At 55.5% G+C, this 21348-nt stretch overlaps 1 protein-coding gene across 5 annotated transcripts in view; it reads left to right on the top strand.

The window, feature by feature from the left end:
• HIVEP3 (HIVEP zinc finger 3) overlaps positions 1–19701 on the top strand; it is a 522650-nt gene extending 502949 nt beyond the window's left edge. For 3 of the 5 annotated variants that reach the window (XM_030823601.1, XM_030823602.1, XM_030823600.1), the window contains 4 exons: positions 1152–1327; positions 7628–7714; positions 12375–13315; positions 14841–19701. In XM_030823601.1, coding sequence (XP_030679461.1) covers positions 1152–1327; positions 7628–7714; positions 12375–13315; positions 14841–15656 — 2020 coding nt within the window. In that variant the 3' untranslated portion in view covers positions 15657–19701. The remainder of the gene's footprint in view (positions 1–1151; positions 1328–7627; positions 7715–12374; positions 13316–14840) is intronic. The other 2 variants (XM_030823604.1, XM_030823603.1) reach the window with 1 other exon arrangement.
• Positions 19702–21348: the final 1647 nt, after the last annotated feature.

Raw genomic sequence — 21348 nt, 5'->3', positions numbered from 1 at the left:
ACCTCCTGCCCCTCTGTGCTGCACCCGGGCAGGGGCAGGTGACGCGGCGTGAGTAGGGCACGGGCAACTCTGGCTGGCGTTGGAAGGTGCGCTCCACAGGCTGAGAAGCCACGCCCCCTCCACGTGCCGTGCCAGTGGCCTCTCAGGCTTCACGAGTCAGAAGTCTCTTCCGGAAGTATGCCAGGGTCCCCTCTCCTGGCGCGCCCCCTGCCACCCTCCCCACCGCATCTGAGACTTGCGCACGTATAGCATTAGACCAACAAGACGGCTTCATCGTGATCCTGTTGCGCAGGTGGGACTCGTGGGTTTCCTTCTAAGTGGAAATAAGAGCATTCTGATTCGTGCTTCAGGCGCAGCTTCTGAAAGCTGGTGGCACTTCCAGATAGAACCCCAAGCGATGTGGCAGGTGGCTGGGACCCTGCATCCTGCAGAGCTTGCAGGCTGAGGTGCAGGTGAGGGAGAGAGCTCAGGACTCTTCATTCCAAACTCTGAAGCCAGGGAAGCAATGGTGGTCCCTGTTCCTTCTCCTCCCATGAATATCAGGGCGGCTTCCTGGCAGACTGGACAGGCTTTGGGGCAGGCAGGTTCAAAGCCTGGTTCTGGCCCCTTCTGGCTATGGGATCTTGGACAAGTCTCTCACTGTCTCTAAGTCTCGGGGTCTCACGGGCTGTCCATGGTGAGGTGGTTGTGCTTTGATTTGGGTAAAGTGCCTGGCAGAGTGAGCACTTGGTGAATGGCAGCTGCCGGAGCTGCTGCTGTTGTTTTATTATCGTCATTCCCTCTCTGGGACTCTGGTGGCCTGCGGTGGCTGTTCTTTGTGGGCGAAGCTGTAGCTGGGCTGGCTCTGCCAAGGAGGCTGTCTGGCACCCTGCAGCTCCATATCCCCTCGGTGGGAAGCACCAGTGTCTGCTGCCTCTGGGGGAGGAAGAATAGTGCAGCCCCCCGTCTGAGGGGGAGGGGCGCAGGGGTCCGCGGTGGATCACCAGGGTGACTCAGCTCCTCCCACTCTCGTGGTCCTCTCTGGTTCCGTGGCCTCCATTCCTTGCGTCTGTAACGGGCTGGACGAAGCTAGGAAGCGCGTGCGTCTTCTGAGGTGGGAACCTGCCTCTTCTCCTTTTTTTTCCCTTTACTATGACGCCTGTTGCTCATAGGTACAAATCAAACGAAGAGTATGTATATGTGCGAGGCCGCGGCCGAGGGAAATATGTTTGTGAGGAGTGTGGAATTCGCTGCAAGAAGCCCAGCATGCTGAAGAAACACATCCGCACCCACACTGACGTCCGGCCCTATGTGTGCAAGCACTGTCACTTTGCTTTTAAAACCAAAGGTAAGAGAGAGTCAGCTGGGGCACTGCCCCTGCCCGCTGCAGGGAGCTCCCCTCTGGGAGTCCCAGCACAGAGTTCAGGCGCCCAGACCTCTTTGCGGGGGGCCTGGAGCAGCCCCATTTCCTGGGTTCCCACCCAGCTTGGTGCCCAGTGGCAGAGCAGCTGGCTCCAGACTGGCCTGTGGCTCCCCATGGCTGCCCCCAGCCATCCTCCTGGAACACGCACACAGCCCCTGCACCTGTGGCCACCTGGCCCTGGCCTGCCCAGCCTGGTGCGGCACTCTTGCTCACCGTTCCTGGTTTTGCATCTTCTCTCATCTCCCCTCCCTTCTGCATGTTTCCTGAGCCGTTTATCCACTGATCTGAGGCACTCCAGCATCCATGCTCATCACTGCCACTCTTGCATTTGGAAATCCATTCCACTCCCAGCTGCTTAACACACTCACATGCTCACTTCTCATGCCAGAGTGCGCCGACCTCCACCCACCTCTCCACTCCCACCATGTCCCTGCTCCACCCAGCTTCTCTGCACCTCTCAGCACAGGGCTGGCCCCCCACTCCCAGACTGGCAGCCCTGTCACCCCTGCCCCAGCCACACCCCACATCAGGGTCAGGATAGGCTCTGGCAGTCACTGGTGAAAGGAGGGGCCTGCTGTGAAGAGCGTGCATCGCAGAGAGCTGTGATGGGTGATGGGCATGGCCTGGCCTGCCGCAGCCACCCAGGCCAGGCCCCTGGTGTGGACAAAGGAGCTGAGTCCATGAGATTCTTGGATTGCACTCTCCTGCAGGATAGGCAGGGAAGGTCCTGGCAGCTTGCTCACTGCAGACTGAAGTGCCTTGGAGGGAGACCCAGGGCTCTTGGCACCCCGGTGTCTTCAGCCTCTTGAGCTTGATAGATTCCTGGGTCAGGGTTTGGACATCAGGGTCCTGTCTTCTCCTTTGAGCAAGTTGGGGGCTTCTGGGAGCCCCGTGGTTTCTCAGGGGGTGAAACTCAAGGGCATCCTTCAGCTGTGCCACCTGTTGACCTTTCTTCTGTTGGCAAACTTGCTCCCAGCGAGCGAGGCTGGGCAGCTGCTCTGGAGGGGGCCCTGCAGGGTCGCCACCCTTCTTCACTTTCTCCGTGCTCTTGCTGCCTGTCCCCTTCCGTTCTCTCTATACCAGGTCAGGGGCCAGTTTATCACATCCCCTGGGAGAGTGGCCTCTTCTCTGACTGCGTTCCCATTTCTGGTCTCCTGACCCCATTAACTGAACCCCTGCCCTCCTCTGTCCCCTCGCCATCATCTGCAAGTTGAGCTCAAATTTTCCTGCCAAGGTTTTGGTTTAAACGGAGGTGCCTGCCCTCCCACTGCCTTTCCCTGATCCTCTTCTCTCTTAGTGTCTCATAAACAATGTCCCAAAGGTTGCCCAGAGAGGGCACATAGGCCCAGGACTCCCCACCCACCCCATGGGTGCTTCGAAGGTGTCTTCCATCCCTGGAGCCCTGCCCAGCATGCGTCGCCCTGGACGTGGGCTGTCCCTGACACGCCCTCCAACCGCACTTCCTCTGGCCTTCTGCAGCCAGTTGAGATTTTATGGAAGAGCAAGATGGGGATAACTGACTGACAATTCAATGGATGGTCTTCAACTCTAAAAGCGGAAAAGTTATCACCCAAGTCCCCTTGAAGGTGAAGAAAGTGATCCCAGAAAACAGAATAACTGTTAATCCTGGAGCTGTAACTAGAACGCGGGACCCGAGCTCCAGGGCATCACCCCATCATCTTCCTTTCTGTGAGCAGTTAGTTCCCTCCCTTCCCTGGAGTGGGTGGCAAAACCTGCACTTGGAGTGGCCTGTGTCCAGGGGACCACACTGTCCTCAGCCTGGAGGAGCCCTGAGAGCTCCCAGCCCAGGGCCATGCAGAGCACACTTGCGCCCCACACGCAGCCCGGGCTGCTCATCGCCTCAGGAAACCATCACTCTGCCGCGTGAGATGGGAAGTTTCCAGCCCAAGCAGTTTCCTGCAGGGGGCCCACTCAATTCCCTTCGCCTTGGGTCCCTAGCAGGAGCCCCTACTTTCTAAGGAGATGCCTTCATTGGAAGCCATACTGAGCCTGTCTGCAGTCCCTTCCTGGGTCTCTCTGAGCCAGCACAGAGCCAGGGCCCCGGAGGGCCTTGGAGGGTCCAGAGTGTGTAATCTGAACAGAGAGGCTGTAGGCCCTCCCCATTTCCGGGGGTGTAGAGCATCCCCCGAGGGAAGGCGGCCCCTTCTGTCCTGAAGGCCAGGCCCGTGAGGCCGTGCTCTCAACCAGTGATCAAGCAGTGCCATGAGCTCTTCCTCAACTGTTCACAGGGGCTTCTAGAAGACTAGAACCTTCCAGAACCAATGCAGGGAGCAGATGGGAAATGGTGGAATCTGAAACTGTTTGACTAACAGATGGAAGGCCAGGTTGGGATGGTGGCAATGGAAGCAGGGAAGGCTCCCTGTTAGCTCTCTCTGCAGTATGGGGGTGAAGGGAGAGCAGGGCGCTGGAGCTCCTGTCTGTTTCTGGGGCCAGGCGTCTTTGTGGAGTGCTGGGCCCCGTCAGCCATCAGCTCAGACAACACAGGCCCCTTGTCTCCGGGGCTTTGCGCCTCCCCATTGGGCCACCTCCAGGCCTGCCCCAGGCGGCCCTCCCGGCCCTACCACCCGGCTACACCAGGGCCTGGGGAGCCCCTCCTGCCTTCCTGTCTGTCTCTGTCTGCCGTGTGTGTCTCGTCTCTTGTGTCAGACGTCGTGGCAGCAGCTCAGGCCTCTGGAAACTGGCTAAGGAATGCGTCAGTAGGTGGGGCTGGGGAGGCCTGTGGGGGGCCCTGTGGTGGCCTGTGGGTGGCCCTGTGGTGGCTGGGAGTCCCACTTCCTCCTCTCAGATGGTTCCCAGAGGCTAGCGGATGGCTGTGCCATGTCCAGGCCCTTGCACCGATCACCTCAGGGGACAGAGATGGCCTCAGGTCTGCCAGCGGCAGGGGCGGGGACAGAGCCGTTGGTCAAAGCCGAATGAGGCAGGCAGGGTTGTTGGTGGATGCCCTTTTATCAGAGGTTCCGCCTCTTCCCGACACCCATCACTTTCCCTCTCACTTGCCTTTCCTCTTCATTCCAGGCCTGTCAGGCTTTGGTGGGGTCTGGGATGACTGTGAGAAGCTGTGGCTCTGCCTGACAAGCTGAGGCCCTGGCCCTCAACAGGGAAGTGGTGTTCACGCTGCGCCTGCAGCCGTGTGCCCTACCTTCCCCTTTCACAGAGGAGGAGACAGGCCTGGAGAGGGGAAGTCACAGAGGGACCCGGACAGCACTCAGGGCTGCCCATCCAGTGTCCACTCCTGGACCCGCAAAGTCACCCCCAATCCTGACTCCTCCCTGTACCCCTGTGGTGGGGACAGAGGAGAGGCAGACCTTTGGGGGGCTCCCTGGTGCCTTCTCCTGAGAAAGGTAAAACCATTTCACCAAAAGCATCATCTTAGCATCTCTTCCTCCACACCCAGCACGGTGCATGGCAGTGCCCCCAGACTACTCAATAGAGTGACTGGCAGGGGCGCAGGGTCTGCTCTCTGCCAGGCACACTCTGCTGCCACTCTCCACGTGTCACCTCCTCAAGTCCTCCCGCATTCCCATGAGGTAGGTATTACTTCACAGTTACAGAAACCAGGGCTCAGAAAGTTAAGGAACTTGCCCAAGAGCCCACAGCTAGCAAGCAGCAGAGCCCACAGTCAAATCCAAGGCCGCCAGGTTCCATCTAGGTTCCATTCTGCCTCCACATGGAGTGAGAAAGGCCCCCAGAGTCCTGAGACCTGGGTCTAGATGGAACTCGGCACCAACCAGCACTGTGACTGTGGGCCACTTGATTCACTGTGTTGGTTCAAGCAGCCCTGCCAGCATCCAAGACAGCCAGTGATCTTGTCTAATGGTGCCACCAGCACCTGGGCCCAGAGTTAGATCAGAAGCAGGGAGAACCTCAGCCTGGCGGGGGTTGAATTACATGGACTTTGAAGCTCCTTCCAACATTTCCTCCTGCGATGACAAGGGCATTTCCCATACATGGCTATTGTACACCCATTGTGTGCCCAGCATCTAGCTTGGTTCATTAGAGACCTAAACCTTCCAGGCAGAACAGGTGCAACAAATGAGGTAATAACCAGAATGAGCAGTGTCCGCAGTGCTCTGTGGCCTGGGGTAGTCAGGGTAGGGTGGGCCTGGCTCCAGGACCTTAGGACAGTGGGTATCTCTGATCCACGGAAGACCCCAACTGCCTTTTCCCACCTCTTGACTGTCCTACTCTGGCTTTGCCTTCTCATGACAATGAGGGCAGAAGTCCACAAGGTTGGATAGGGACCTCTGAGGACTCTCTGGCTACAAGATGACTCTGGAAGTTATGGCTTTGCTCCCACTATGGCCAGGAGTAGGACATGCAGGTTTATTTCTGGTTGTAGGAGGAAAACCCAAATTGGGAAGGATAGAGTCACGAAGTAGGACCAAGGTGAAGAAAGAGGAAAGGAAACATCTCCCCTCCCATCCCTACTGCCTTTGACTTGGACACCTCAGGGAATCCCAGCTTAAGATTCCTCCATTAGCCTCTTAGCAAAACCCTAAAGATTTCTTCTAATTCTAGGAATGATTAAGAAGCACCCTTCGGTTCATCCATGGGCCCTCTCCCTGGTCACCTAATCCATCCATCTCATCTAATTGTTTTCCTGTTCATTTATCTGCTCACCCTATCTGTTGCTACCATTCTCCCATTTGTCCTCCCACCCATCCAACTTCCCATTCTTTCATCCTCTGTCTGTACTCTCATGCATGTAAAAGTGCATGTATCCATTCATCCATCCAACCAGCCATTCTTCCATTCTTCCATTCATCCACGTCTCTGTCCTCCCATCCAGCTCTCTATCATCCCATCTGTTTATTGACCCATTCTCCATCTATCCTTCCATTTGTTTTCATCTACTCACCTATCTTCCGTCTACCTATTCATCTCCTTATCTGCTCATCTAGTGTTCCATCCCTCTGTCTATCCTCTTCCCGTTCTTCATTCTCTTTATATTTCGTTTATCCACTTTATCTATCCACGCATCAATCGCTCTATTCATCCACTCCAGGAGGCTTAGCTCTTTCCATTCTTCTCTCCTCCATCCATCCATTCAAACTTACCAATTTATTAGACTAATGGGACAGAGCACCTGACTCAGGGAACTTATGACTTACGATGTTAATGACCATACGGAAATATAGCCATCCCCAGGGCAACAGTGAGCACATCACAGTTTGGGAGTAGCTGCCGTGCCCAAAGGAATATCCTGAGGCATCTGGCCTGTGTTCTTCTGGGGCAGGCTGGGATGCTCTGCCTGTCCTTCCTAGAACGCTCCTGTCCACAGAGCTGTGTGGCCTGTGAAATGTTGTGCACCTGTTGGGGAACTGAAGCTGTTGTTACTGTTCCCTGATTCCACAGAGCTGCTGCCTCCGCTCTTCAGTTTGTGGGCTGGACCTACAACTTGGGGCAAAGTCAGGCTCCCCTCTGAGGGCTTTGTAGGCATGGAGCAGGACAGAGGCCTTCCCCGGGCCTTCCCTCAACCACCCTGGTCCTGTGTCTGCACTGTAGATTGGCCTGGGGAAACTAAAGGCCCAGAAATGGGACTTCTCTATGGAAACCAAGCTTGGGTCCCCAGCCTTGTGGCTCCTGAGTCCCTGGCTAGTAGACTTCCCTACTCTCACCTTCTGCCCTCTCGCCATGCCTAATATTAAATTTGCCCTGGTTTCTCTACCTACATTTTAGAATTCTGCCCTGTGAGCTGCCCTAGAAGTGGCCTCAGCCAGAAGGGCATGCTCAGTCCTCACCCGTCATGCCTGTCAATAGGAGCCTCCCACGTCATCCCACACTTGAGATGGCCAATAGTCCTGCCTGATGAGTGTCACCAGCTACTAGGGCCAGACTTAAATCAGAAGCAAAAAAAAAAAAAAAAAGAAAAGAAACTATTGCACTTGAGTTGTCTTTTAATTTCTTTTTTGTTTGTTTTTTAACCAGCATCTCACTTCCTCATTATACTCTCTGTCCCCTCACAGCCCATGCCCACCCCACCCAGCTCCTGTGCACTGCCCTGAACAGCAGCTGTGGCTACACATCTGGGCCTGAGCACCAGGGCAGAGGAATACCCCAGCTCCTGCCCAGCCCTGCAGCTGGCAGGGCTTTGACTGGCCTGAGAAACCATGGCCTGCCTGCCAGGTGCTACCTCCATGAGCCCTGGGTCCGCCCTGGCCTCCTGCCCCATAGCAGAGCCTAAGTATTCTCGTTTCTTTCTAGGGAATCTGACTAAGCACATGAAGTCGAAGGCCCACAGCAAAAAGTGCCAAGAGACAGGGGTGCTGGAGGAGCTGGAAGCCGAAGAAGGTAACAATTGCCAACCTCCTCCGTCCCCTTTCCCCTTGTCCGCTTTCCCTGTCCTCCTCCACCTTTCCTCCTTGCCTTCCCTGCTTCCTTTCTGTCTGCTTTGCCCCATTCCCCCTTCTCCCCTCTCTCCCTCCCATGCCTTCACCTTCAGTTCTCCTAATTATCAGAGACAAAGGTTAAATTCCCTGAATGATCGAGCCGCCTCCCCACATGCTGATAGGCTATGCTCTGCAGCCCTAGCTATCATGCATTACCATCTGCCATGCAGGTGGAGTGCCTGGCACCCATGGGTGCTCAGTGAATGTTTACTGAATAAATGCACACAAGAGAACTTACAGCCAACGTTGATTGAGTGCCCACTGTGTGTCAGGCAGGTTCTAAATGCATGCCCTGAGTTATCCCAGCCAACCCCTCACAGTGACACTGTGGGACACATACTCTCCGAAGCTCCACACCCACACTCCTGCCTACACACTCTGGCATGGGCCTGACACATGGGCCTTTTGGAGCTAGGAGAGTTTCAAGAAAGCCCAAACCAGTCCTGACAGCCACTTGTCACCTCCCAGCCCCATCCCCGTACACACCCCGGCCATAGTGGTCAATCCCCAGGAGGCATCTTAGAGTCAGTCTCTGCGAAGACAGGGCAGAGGAGTCAAAGCCAGTGGGTCTGGCTGAGCACTGCCCGGCCTCAGCAGTCAGGCAGGTGGCCAGAGGGGCTTTGGTGGTGGACGGCAGTCCCTCCAACAGAAGGAGGCTGGAGCCATTTCTCCAGCACCAAGCAAAGCAGGAAGCATACTGATTCCCTGAAATCAGCCCCAGGACTTAGAGTGTGACAGAGAGGAGTGTGTATGCACGCACTGTGTGTATTGTGCTGTTGTTGTTTTTCCAATTTGGGGATGTATTTGTGGTCTTACAAAAAAGAGAAGTCATATTTCCTTTTAGGTGGAATAAGTCATTTTTATAGAGCAGAACACAGCGAACTTGGGGCTGTTCTCCCCAAAGCTAGAATGTGGGTTCACTATGCTTGTCAAGGATACACTGGGCCATATACACATGTTGTCTCACTGAGTCCTCAAAACAGGGGGCAGAAACTTGTGTCACGCATATTAAGTCAGCGAAGTCAAAGCTCAGACAGGTAAAAATAGCCCAAGGTCACACAAAAACCCTGGCTGCATGCCACTCCACTGCCTGGTGGGCTGGACCAGGGGAGCCTGAACCTAAGCCAGAGCCCTCCCCTGAGGTCCCTGCCCCGCCCCAGCCTCATTTTCCCGGTGGAGCGAACGAGGTTGCTCAGAGCCACTTTTTTGAGGACGAAATCCATGCATTCATTCTAGAAGTAACTACTGGGCACAATCTCTGTGCCTGGCTCTGTTCTGGGTGCTGGAGGTTCCACAGTAAATAAAACAGCTTCTGCCCTCAGGCAGTCGGCATGGCAGGGGAGCTGGACAAGGAACGAAGGTGGAGTAGAGCAGGGGCCCTGCCTGTGAAGCCAAAGAGAAAGCAGAAGAGCCAAGTGAGGGCTGGAGCGCGTGGGGAGGGCCGCTGCGCTAGACAGGGCGGTGTGAGCAGAGAACCCATCCGGAGGAACCGGGGTCAGGAGCCACGTGGGGTCAGGGAGGAGCTCTCCTGCAGAGGGAGCAGCAGCTGTGGGGTCCCCGGGGGCCACCGCGCTTGGCCCGCGTGCTGGAGCCCGCTGGGCGCGGGAACAGCCGGTTCAGAGAGAGCTAGAGCCTGAGGGCTGAAGCGAACGGGGGCGCTGGGGGGGCGTGCCCTGGAGCGGAGGAGAGAGGCAGGGCGTCCTCTGGCCTGTGCCGTGGGCGCGGGGAGGCCGGGTGTGCTCAGGAGGTGGAAAAGCGGCGGGATTCTGGGTAGGCTCTGGAGGGAGAGCCCACAGGCTCAGCTGACCCCATATGGGGCAGAAGGGAGGAGGGAGGACGAAAAGGAGCCAAGGAGGACTCCAAGGTTTACGGCCCAAGAGACTGAAGGATGGAGTTTCCACTTCCCGCGACGAGACAGATCCGGGGAGAGCGGCAGGAGTTCGTGTCTGTGGGACGCGAGGTGGCGCGTGGGAGGACTGCCTGGAAGGAGCGAGGCGCCCCGGCCCTGCCCATGGTGCTGGCCAGACTGGGCGCCAGCGCCACCGTGTGGCCTCTCCCAGCTGCGCCCGCCGCGCGCTCAAGCTCTCTCATTTGTAGAGCGTTGGCCTGGATCCCAGCAGGGGCGGGGCCGCTCCAGCAAGGGCCCTGGGAAGGGGCTGCCCAGCCAGGGGCATTCCCCAGCGCCCTGCAGGAACGCAGATGTGGAGGGCCCGGCCAGCCCCGAGCTGGGCAGGGGACTCTTGGCTTCCAGCATTCATGCACTGAGTGCCCAGGACGGGCCATTATCCCCACTGGGTCTCAACTTCCACATTAGTAAAGAGGATCTTTAGGAACCCTCCCTGCTGGACATCAGGAGACGCTGGTCCTGACTCTCCTTCACTCCTAACACTGACCTTCATCTGCAAAATGCTGACAGTCCCACCCCAGCTACCTGCCTGCTGAGACTGGGGGGACAGGGTATCATGGGATGACAGGAGCTGAAGTTCATTGGGTACTTACTGTGTGCCAGAACCTCACAGTCCTCTCAACAGCTTCCTACAGTGCTTTTATTGCTACCCAGTTTACAGATGAGGAAACCAGACACACAGAAAGTAAAGTATCCAACGTCACACAGCAAGGAAGTGGTAGTGCTGAGATTCAAACCCGACACTCCCTGCTTCTTACTGCAGCACATCATTGTTAAACTGTCAGCGTAATAATGCAAGGGCTGTAAACCTTAGTTCTGACTCAGCCACCAGCTCGCACTGCGTCATCTGTGCCTGGATTTTGCTGTATGTAAATGAGCGGCAGGGCCAGGTGAACGGGTGATGAATTAGGCCCCTGCCAAAGCCCTAGGCAAGGGAGGTAGATGCCTGGGGCATAACTGCAAAGTTCACCCCCATCCCCAGCCCTGCTCTCATCCTAATCCTTCATTCCTCCTCTGGTCTCATCACCCTGCCTCTAGCCTCAGGGGCCTCCTTTTGCCTGCCAGCCCCAGCTCCACCCCATAGCTTTTGACCTACATCCAGCTGAATGCCCACTTTTGTCCACTTTGGACATCTGACTGCTGCATATTGAGTGACTTGGAAGTGCTAGTTCCGGGCTTTCTGGCCCCGGGGCAGCTGGGCATGGTGGAGAGCCAAAGCCTGGCTGCCCCAGCGGCCTGAGTCAGCTTCTGTGCCAGCCCTCCTGGTCAGTGATGGGTGCAGTACTGATATGTGTGAGTGATGGGGCTGGCTGGCCGGCTCAACCCACCTGTGAGCAGCCTCACTCTGCAGACCAGAAACAGGTTCCGATGGTCTAGTGATGGGCCAGATGTTAGCGGAGCTCTCCCCAGCGTCCGGATTGCTGTCCATTTCAGAGATGCCCAAACTAGACTCCTGACATGTTAGAGGTGACCCGACTGGTTGGGGCCATCCCAGAGGAATCAGACCAGGAGGCTAGTATTTCAGAGCCCTAACCCCCACTTTTAGACTCTATTCAATAACTCTGTTATTGTTCTTGTGGTCTGTTTAAGGAGTTCAGGTGACCTAAATGTCCAACAATATCTGAAACAAGTATCACAATTTTGTTTTTTGTTTACTCTTGTGAACAATTGCTTCCAAGTCACTCAACATGCAGCAGTCAGATGTCCGAAGTGGACAAAAGTGGGCATTCAGCTGGATGTAGGTCAAAAACTATGGGGTGGAGCTGGGGCTGGCAGGCAATGGGAGGGCCCCAAGGCTAGAGGCAGCCTGGACTTCAAAAGGGCAGTGGCTCCTCAGATAAGAGTGTGGCTGGGATGGGGACCTGCTCTGCAGCCTGAGGCCAGCTTAGCCAAGCTGCCCACAGAGGCCAGAGTCCGCCACCTGCCAGATGCCATTGTGCCAGCCACCGGGAGGCTGGTCACCATGGCAGATGTGTGTTTACACTGACCACGGATGGCTCTGTGCTGCTGGACCAGCCAGTGTGACTGCTCTGTCCTGGAATAATAGATTTCATCATTAATGTATTAATATGGTAGCTTATAATTATTTTTAAGCCCTCAATATGTGCCAGGCCTTCATTTTACTCCTCCTGGAAAACTGGTGAGGTGAGACCATCACATTCATTGGACAAAGGGGGAGACCAAGCAGAGTAAGGTGGTCACTTGCCCATGGTGAAGCCAGCACTGAGATGCTAGTGAAACAAACAAACAAACAAAGACTGTCTTCTTTGCTATGGCTCAATCCCAGCCCTACTGCTGTCTTCCATGGGCAAGTTACTTACTTTCTCTTACCTCAGTTTCCTCATCTGTAACATGAGGATGAGAACAGTACCAGCTTCACAGGATTCTCTGAGGTCTAAATGAATAAATATACCTAAAGCTCTCAGAACTGAACATTGCACATTCTAGGCATAAGGGAATTATTGTTCACTATTGTTATTTACAAAGCGCTCCCGTATCTGTTACATTTCTATGTTGTCCCAACAATCCTGTGCCCTTGCAATGGCTATTTTGCCCAGTCGGCAGGCAAGGAAACTGGGGCTCAGAGAGGAGCAGCCACGGGGGCAGTGGGGCCAAGGCCCAACTGTGACCTTGGGTCTTCTGTGCTTGCCCTCAGGAACCAGTGACGACCTGTTCCAGGACTCGGAAGGACGAGAGGGTTCAGAGGCTGTGGAGGAGCACCAGTTTTCGGACCTGGAGGACTCGGACTCAGACTCAGACCTGGACGAAGACGAGGATGAGGATGAGGAGGAGAGCCAGGATGAGCTGTCCAGACCATCCTCAGAGGCGCCCCCGCCTGGCCCACCACATGCACTGCGGGCAGACTCCTCACCCATCCCGGGTCCTCAGCCCCCAGATGCCCCTGCCTCCGGCACCGAGGCTACACGAGGCAGCTCGGTCTCGGTCTCGGAAGCTGAGCGCCTGACAGCCAGCAGCTGCTCCACATCCAGCCAGAGCATGCCGGGCCTCCCCCGGCTGGGACCGGCCCCTCTGGGCTCTGTGGAGAAAGACACAGGCTCAGCCTTGAGCTACAAGCCTGTGTCCCCAAGAAGACCGTGGTCCCCAGGCAAAGAAGCAGGCAGCCGTCCACCACTAGCCCGCAAACACTCACTAACCAAAAACGACTCATCTCCCCAGCAATGCTCCCCGGCCCGAGAACCACAGGCCTCAGCCCCAAGCCCACCTGGCCTGCATGTGGACCCAGGAAGGGGCATGGGCCCTCTCCCTTGTGGGTCTCCAAGACTTCAGCTGTCTCCTCTCACCGTCCGCCCCCTGGGAAGAGAACTGGCCCCTCGAGCACATGTGCTCTCCAAACTCGAGGGTACCACCGACCCAGGCCTCCCCAGATACTCGCCCACCAGGAGATGGTCTCCGGGTCAGGCCGAGTCACCACCACGGTCAGTTCTGCCAGGGAAGTGGGCCTTGGCTGGGCCGGGCAGCCCCTCAGCGGGGGAGCATGGCCCAGGCTTGGGGCTGGCCCCGCGGGTTCTCTTCCCGCCCGCGCCTCTACCTCACAAGCTCCTCAGCAGAAGCCCAGAGACCTGCGCCTCCCCGTGGGTGAGTTCCTGCCCCTGGTGACTGGGCCGCTTCTCCCCTGTGGGTGCAGGGGTTGCAAGTTCACACCCTCCTGGGTATCACACCTGGAACTAAACAGCTCTGCCAGCTCAGTAGTTATTAATAATTTAGCAAACATTTATTAGGCACCTACTGTGCCATGCACCATGCTGGGTGCCCTAAATCAGCTGGCTTATTAAACTTTATGTTAGCCTCAGAAGCTCAGAGCGTGGACTCTGGAGTTCATGGGATCTGGGCTCTACCACGTATTAGTCCGTTCTTGTATTGCTATAAACAAATTCCTGAGACTGGGTAATTTATAATGAAAAGAGGTTGAGTAGGCTCACAGTTCTTCAGGCTGTACAGGAAGCGTGGTGCCAGCATCTGCTCGGCTTCTGGGGAAGCCTCAAGCAGCTTTTACTCGTGGCAGAAGGCACAGCAGGAACAGGCATCTCCCATGGCAGAGTGGAAGCAAGAGGGAGAGTTGGGGGAAAGGTGCCACACACTCAAAACGCCAGATCTCCTGAGAGTTCACTCACTATCTGGAGGACAGTATCAGGCCCTGAGGGATCCGTCCCCATGACCCAAACATCTCCCACCAGGCCCCACCTCCAACACTGGGGTTTACAATTCCACATGAGATTTGGGCGGGGACAAATATCCAGATGATATCATATCACTTGCAAGGGGTGTGGCCTTGGATGTGGGTGTAAATACTCGTGCAATTCCCCACCCCCCACCCCATCCCCATCTGCCTGTGTTCTTTGAGCAGATGGCAGAACTTAACCAAAACCATCACCATCTCCAATTTCACTGTCACCAGTGCCCTCAGAGACGCCACAACCGATAACATCCTTGTCAACCATCAGCACTATCCACATGACCAGCACCACCACTGTCACCATTGCACCAACACACCACTGCTGCCACCCCATCAGCACAGTCACCATCCCTGTCTCCTCAGCTGCCATAACCCCTCGACTGACAGCACCATCATTGTCAGCTGACCACCTTCCGACACCTTCTCTGTCCCCATGTTGCCATGACCCAGCCCTGTCACTCCTGGAGGAACGCTGATGTAGGAATCTTTCCTTGATTTTTAATTTTGGGTTCACATTCAAATTCCTGGAGGTGGCAGAAGGGCAAGAGCCTCAGGTGGGAACTCACGTCCAAGGGTGAAGCTGGGTGAAGACCATTTTAGGAACAGGAGAGGCAGCAGACCCACATAGAGGCCAGGCTCATGGGTGACAACAGGGCCCCACGTCGCTCAAGTATCCCCTCCTTTGAAGACAGATACGCTGGCCAGAGGCATGGTCACCGTCGAGCTGGAGATGGCCCATTCCAGAGATGGCAGCTGGCTCCGCATCTGTGGGCAGGGAGTCAGGAACTTGGTTCTGGGCCCAGATCAGCCAGGACCCTGGACTCGCTCTGTGATCTTGGGCGAGTCCCCCTCCCACTTCCAGGCCTCAGCTCCCCATGTGCCCAGCATGTAACCTTCACCTTACCTTGTCTTGTTTTCTGACCCCAGCAGAAGGCCGAGTCCCGAAGTCCCTCCTGCTCACCCAGCCCTGCTCATCCTCTCTCCTCCCGACCCTTCTCCGCCCTCCATGACTTCCACGGCCACAGCCCGGCCCGGACAGAGGAGAACATCTTCAGCCACCTGCCTCTGCACTCCCAGCACTTGACCCGCGCCCCGTGTCCCTTGATTCCCATCGGTGGGATCCAGATGGTGCAGGCCCGGCCAGGAGCCCACCCCACCCTGCTGCCAGGGCCCACCGCAGCCTGGGTCAGTGGCTTCTCCGGGGGTGGCAGCGACCTGACAGGGGCCCGGGAGGCCCAGGAGCGAGGCCGCTGGAGTCCCACTGAGAGCTCGTCAGCCTCCGTGTCGCCCGTGGCTAAGGTCTCCAAATTCACACTCTCCTCAGAGCTGGAGGGCAGGGACTACCCCAAGGAGAGGGAGAGGACCGGCGGAGGCCCGGGCAGGCCTCCTGACTGGACACCCCATGGGACCGGGGCACCTGCAGAGCCCACACCCACGCGCAGCCCCTGCACCCCGCCCGACACCTTGCCCCGGCCGCCCCAGGGACGCCGGGCAGCGCAGTCCTGGAGCCCCCGCTTGGAGTCCCCGCGTGCACCGGCCAACCCCGAGGCTTCTGCCACCCCACCGCTGGACCGCAGCAGCTCCGTGGGCTGCCTGGCGGAGGCCTCTGCCCGCTTCCCAGCCCGGAGGAGGAACCTCTCTGGGGAACCCAGGACCAGGCAGGACTCCCCCAAGCCCTCAGGAAGTGGGGAGCCCAGGGCACCTCCACATCAGCCTGAGGACAGGGGCCCCCCCAACGCTTAGCCTCTCTCCAGCTGCTTCAGCATCTGGCTTCCAGTGTCCAGCAACAGACGTTTCCAGCCACTTACCTCGAACCATCCCGCTCCCTCAGCCCCATCTGTCCCGCCGTCCAGGAGCTCTCACGGCCCGATCTGTTGTACCTTCCCATGTATGCAGTTACCTGTGCCTTTTTCGACACCTTTTGTTGCTTAAAAAGAAACAAAACAAATCACATACATACATTTAAAAAACAACAACAACCCACGAGGAGTCTGAGGCTGTGAATAGTTTATGCTTTTGGGGAAAGGCTGATGGTGGAGCCTCCTGACCCTCCCTGCTGCCGCTGGCAGCCACCCATCCCAGAGGCTGGCAGAGGGGAAGGGGTACACTGAGGGAGAAAGGAAAAGGAAACTTCAAACAATATAGAATTAAATGTAAAAGGAAGCACTCCTGTGTACAGATGCGATCAAGGTTCCTGTTTATTGCCACTTTACCCCCCTGCCCAGCTCGTAGCCACCCCTCTCTGCCAGCAGAAAGGCCAGTGTCCCCAGGCAGAGGGGCGCAAACACAGGCAGGTGACCCCCACCCAGGCCCCAGCAGGCAGGCCCAGAAAAAATAATCTTTTCCTTTTTTTTTTTTGCAAGAAAATAAAATGATACTTTTCCTAGGATTTCAACACAAAATAATAGGTGCAGGTAGAAGGAGGAGGGTTGGCTGCCCAAGGGCTCCTGGATACTCTGGTAGTCTGAGTCATAGGCCCATCCTGGCACTCCACAGGTGGGCAGGCCACCCCGCCCACACACCCCCACTCCCGACACCTCCCTTCTGCACCCCACCCTGGCCCCCTGGGCTGGGGAAGGAGCCCTGACTGTCCGTCCCTGGCTCCCAAGCCCCTGACCGAGGCCTCACTCTCCTGTTGCCTCCTCTGTTCTAAAACTACCCACAAAGGCGGAAGTGGCAGGGCCCAAGCCCTAGGGGCCGTTCCTGAGACTGGGTTTTGGGTTTTGTTTCATCTTGGTCCCTAGGGTACAAAGGACCCTGTTCCCCTCATGGCTGGGATTTTCCAGTGCTCCACAGCAGACGTTTGCAGGGAACTGTCAGGACCACTTTGCTGCAGGACTGTTTCTCCCTGTCCCTGCCCGTCTCCACTACCCCAAGGAAATACCCAGAACTGTGGCTGGTGGATATGGCCTGGGCCTGTTTGCTGTCTTACACCTCTTTTTTAAAAAGAGAGAGGATGGTGTTTGATACTTTGCCCGGCCACCACAGATTCTCTTGACCTAGAGGAATTTTGAATTGTCCTAAGTCATTGGAATTCTCCAAAGCAATCAGTGCGAGCCAGTGCCTCTTCCTTACCCACATCTCTACCTTCAAGAAGCTGCCCTGCATTTCCTGGGGCAACAATCTACTTTGTTAGAAAAATAATAGGACCAGAAATTTAAATCCCAAATTGAACTATGGAACTTGAACTCTAGCGTGTTTGCCCCAACTGGGAGAGGCAAGTTTTTTCCCAGTGTTTCAGAACTGATTTTCTTTACTTTCTACAAGGGAGGGCAGCACAGGGACTACGGTTGTGGCCCATGAAGGCTGGGTTTGATGCCACCCTATACAGAGCAGGGACCTCTCTGGCCAATCCCCAGTCCTCAGCCAGGCTGTGTGAATCAAGTGCCTGCCCCAGGGCTCTTGAGCTGTTGAAGCTGTTTGGGTACAGGACACAGTAGGTGGGGAGGGTTAAGACCCTTCTGTGAGTTCCCTGTGCGGGGCTGTACTTGCCTCTTCCAATTCGTGGCCTTTCCCTGCTTGGTCCCTACTAGACAGACAAACCAGCCACAGTCCAGCCTGCAGCCAGACCACCTTGTTCATTCATTCTCCTTTGACTCACTCAGAGCTAAGACAAAAATGAGACAGAAGGCAGGGCCTCCCTGGGAGTCCACTGTGCTCCAGGGTTCTGGGGAGTCAGGGTTAGCCAGCAGCTCCTGGCTGCTTCCCTCAGAGACGAGGGCTCTCACCCTCCCCAAGAGAAGCAGCAAGCCCAGCCCGGACCACACTGTCCATATTGCTGGACAGTGGCCTGGCAGAAAGTGACTCCTCCAAGTCCCAGGAGGCCAGGGCTTTTCCCACCCTTGCCTTTCAGCCCTAACCCATGGGACTGCCCACGGATTGGAGGCTTCAAGGGCTGAGGCCTGGGAGCTGCATAAAGGGCATTGCTTCAGCCCAGGTTAGAAATCTGCCTGGGCAAGCTCTTCCTGCCCCAGACCTACAAAGCAGCAGACCGGGGGCTCTGGTAGACTAACCCCGGACATTGGTGGGGGGCTCCATACCACTCCACCCCACCCTGCCTCCCAGCTCTCCTGGGCATTTTTCTCCCTGTACTCAAACAGCCTACCCACCCAAGGTTTCCTCCCTGGGCAGCCTAGCAATGAACAGTGCAGCCGGCAGGGCAGAGGCCCGGCAGTCACCGGGCCCGTCAGGCTCAGGCAGAGAAGCCACAGGGGCCAGGAGTCACTGGAGACTATTTCTAAATGATGGGGGAAATGCACAAATAGAATCTCACCAAAGGGCTGCCTCCACATTGATGCCGTGCCCAGAGGAACAGAACCAATGCCACCAGCCTGGGTATATGTCACTGGGCACAGCTCTAACCCCCTCCTCCGGACTCTAGTCTCACTCCTCTGCCCACAGAGCCCCCAGCCCACATGTACGCCTTCATGATTTGGAGAAAGACGCTCGCCCCATGCACGCCCTCCCCTGGGCCTTCTGCCCTGCTCCCAGTCACTTCCGAGCTTCCTGTTTGCCTGTGATGTTATTGTGCCTGTTGAGGGAAGAAGCAGAGGAGGCAGTGGCTGACTTGGCACAGATGCCTGCTGCGTGCTCTGTTGAAATGCGCGGGGTGGCCATTCTCGGTACAGACTAGCCCTGGACCTTGGGTGTGGGCAGTGGGGGAGGAACCAACTGGTCGAGGTTTCAGAGCCAAACCTTGCCTTTGGTTGGTGAGTCCTTGCCCCCCAGGCCTGCACTCCACGATGCCTTTCACCCTTGGCAATCTCAGGGCCATCCTGGGTAGTAACCCCACTCCTCTCTGCTCCCGCCCGCACCTATGGCTCTCACTCTGGGCTCAACCCCTGCAACCCTCCAGGAGCCCGACAGCAGCCAGCTGCCTGCACTGTCGCCTCCATAAGCTCCAACTTCCAGACCCAGAAGTCCCTCTGCTTCCCTCTGTTGGAAAAAGCCTAAAAGAATTAGCTTCCAGATTCCTCTAGCCCCTGCTCCATTCCCACCCAGTCCTTCTGAAGAGGAATGAGCAATACATCTGAGCTGGATTTCTCTCTAGTCCTTTCTCCAGACAAATCCTTCTTAAAGCAAAAGTCCTGGCTGAGCACCTGTCCTTGGGGACCGATCTGCCGTGTGACCAGGGGAAGAAAGTTCCCGAAAGCCTGTTCCACCAATTCTGCTTCTGTGTTGTGAATCCAGTCTGCTTTCCATTAGAAAACCGCTTCGGCACTTACGGTCACTTTACTAAATCTAGTATGTAAAAAAAAGAAAGAAAGAAAAGAAACAGAAAACAGAAACATGCGGGCAAATGTAAAATACAATGCTCTCTGTAAGATAAATATTTGCCTTTTTTTCTAAAAGGTGTATGTATTCTGTACGTGAAATTGTCTGTAGAAAGTTTCTATGTTCTTAAATGGCAATACATTCCAAAAATTGTACTGTAGATATGTACAGCAACCGCACTGGGATGGGGTAGTTTTGCCTGTAATTTTATTTAAACTCCAGTTTCCACACTTGCATCTTGCAATGTTGGTATGGTATATATCAGTGCAAAAGAAAAAACAAACAAACAAAAAAATCCACGCAGGTCTAAAGCACAGAGTCTGACGTACAAAAAGAAAAACGCTCAGTATTGATGTGTGTGACCTTTGTTGTAAATTACATCTGTACTGTGAATGAGAAGTTTTTACAAGTATAATAATTGCCTTTATTACAGCTCTGGCTGAGTGTTCAGCCTGAGGATATTTTTTAAAAAAAAGAATTAGCATGTTGGAATAAATTTGAAAATCCCAACATAGCCCTGCTTGCCTGGCTTATGGTTTTTCTAGAGGGTTCCACAATGTCAGAGTTGGAAGGACACTTGGCATCCCAAGTGCTCATTTTGCTTCAGAGCAGTCAGGCCAAGAGAGCAGAGGTGACTAGCCTGCAGTCACACAGCCCAGGACTCTCTTGCAGACCCGGGAAAGGCCTCGCGAGGAAGCACCAGATATAGCACCATGTGGTTTGGGGCCTGTATTTGTTCCCTAGTCTGCTGTGACAAATCGCCACAAACTAGGTGGCTTTAAACAACAGAAATTTATTCTCTTACAGTTCTGGAAGCCTGAACTCCAAAGTCAAGGTGTTGGCAAAGTTGATTCCTCCTGGAGGCTCTGAAGGAGAATCAATTCTATGCCCCTCCTAGCTTCTGGCGGCTGCAGGCAATGCTTGGCCTTCCCTGCTTTATACACTCATCACTCCAGTCCCTGCCTCCACAAGGTCACATTCATAGATTCCAGGCTTTAGGACATAAACTCAACTTTCGGGGGGACCCCCATTCACCTCACTACAAGACGAGTAGTGAATTGGTTCTTGAGTGTTGGCAGTGGGGGAGGCACAGCGCTTACTGCCTGTGAGACCTTGGGCAACTCACCTAACCTCTCTGTGCCTCTGTTTCCTAATCTGTAAAGTGGAGGGTCATGATCCATATCTATAAGGGCTGGTGTGGGGATTAAATGAGATGGCATATACAGGGTGGCTAACACAGCCTGGAATATAGTAAGCCTTCAACAATTTGTTTCCGAGCAGGCTTTGCACAGGGTTCTGGGGTTACAAGGGCGGAAAAGATATGGAGTCCTCACCTTTTGTATTCAGCAATGATTTGCCAAGTGCCAATGAGAGGCAGTCATTGATACAACAGCGAGCAAGACGGACACAGATCCACCACGACGAGCTCACATTGTAGCAGGGGAGGCCATCATCAGTTACTCAATCACAGTGGCCAGCACTGCTGTGGTGGAAGAGAATGACGGTGCTAATCCAGAGTGAGTCTGCATCACCCAGGGGACCTTTCCTGGAAAAATCCTAAGGGTCGGGAGGACAAAGGGAGCCACGAGAAGGAGATATTGATGGACGATCAAGGGGGATTCTGAGGGTAAATGCCATCCAGAAGTTTAGTGCTAAGAGCCTAAGCGGGTCTGTTCGTTCAAAGCAATCAGAGGATTAATTGTTGCTGGCTTTTGGGAAAGCTGGACTAGTACAGTTCCTGGCGCACAGTGGGCCCTTCATAGATGCTGCTGAGTGTTGAATGAATAAAGGGTGGCGGTGGATAGTGGTGGCTGAGGAGTGAGGGCAAGGTGGGGAAGTGGAGGTAGCAGACACAGACACCTTCTAGGGGCCTAGGCCAGAGACAGGGGAGAGCTGGGGCAGTTGTGGGTTGGGGGTGCGTGGGGTGCAGGGAAAGGAAGCCGAGTGTGTGATGGGCTGGTGAGGAGACGAGAATTCAGCCTGGCTTGATGGAGAGCAGATGTAGACTCCTCTCCCACAGTGGCCTAAAAGGAGGGGAGGGAGGAAGTGCAGATGAAGTCAGTGTGTCTATTTGGTGACAGGAAGTTGAGGACACTCTTGAGGATGGATTGTGTGTGGGACATAGAGTGAAGTCACCTGAGGAAGCTGCAGGGTGAGAAGA

This window comes from Nomascus leucogenys, chromosome 12 (genome assembly GCF_006542625.1).
Source record: "Nomascus leucogenys isolate Asia chromosome 12, Asia_NLE_v1, whole genome shotgun sequence".
In the NCBI taxonomy this organism is placed as follows: domain Eukaryota; kingdom Metazoa; phylum Chordata; class Mammalia; order Primates; family Hylobatidae; genus Nomascus; species Nomascus leucogenys.
This window is presented reverse-complemented; position numbering and strand designations above follow the sequence as displayed.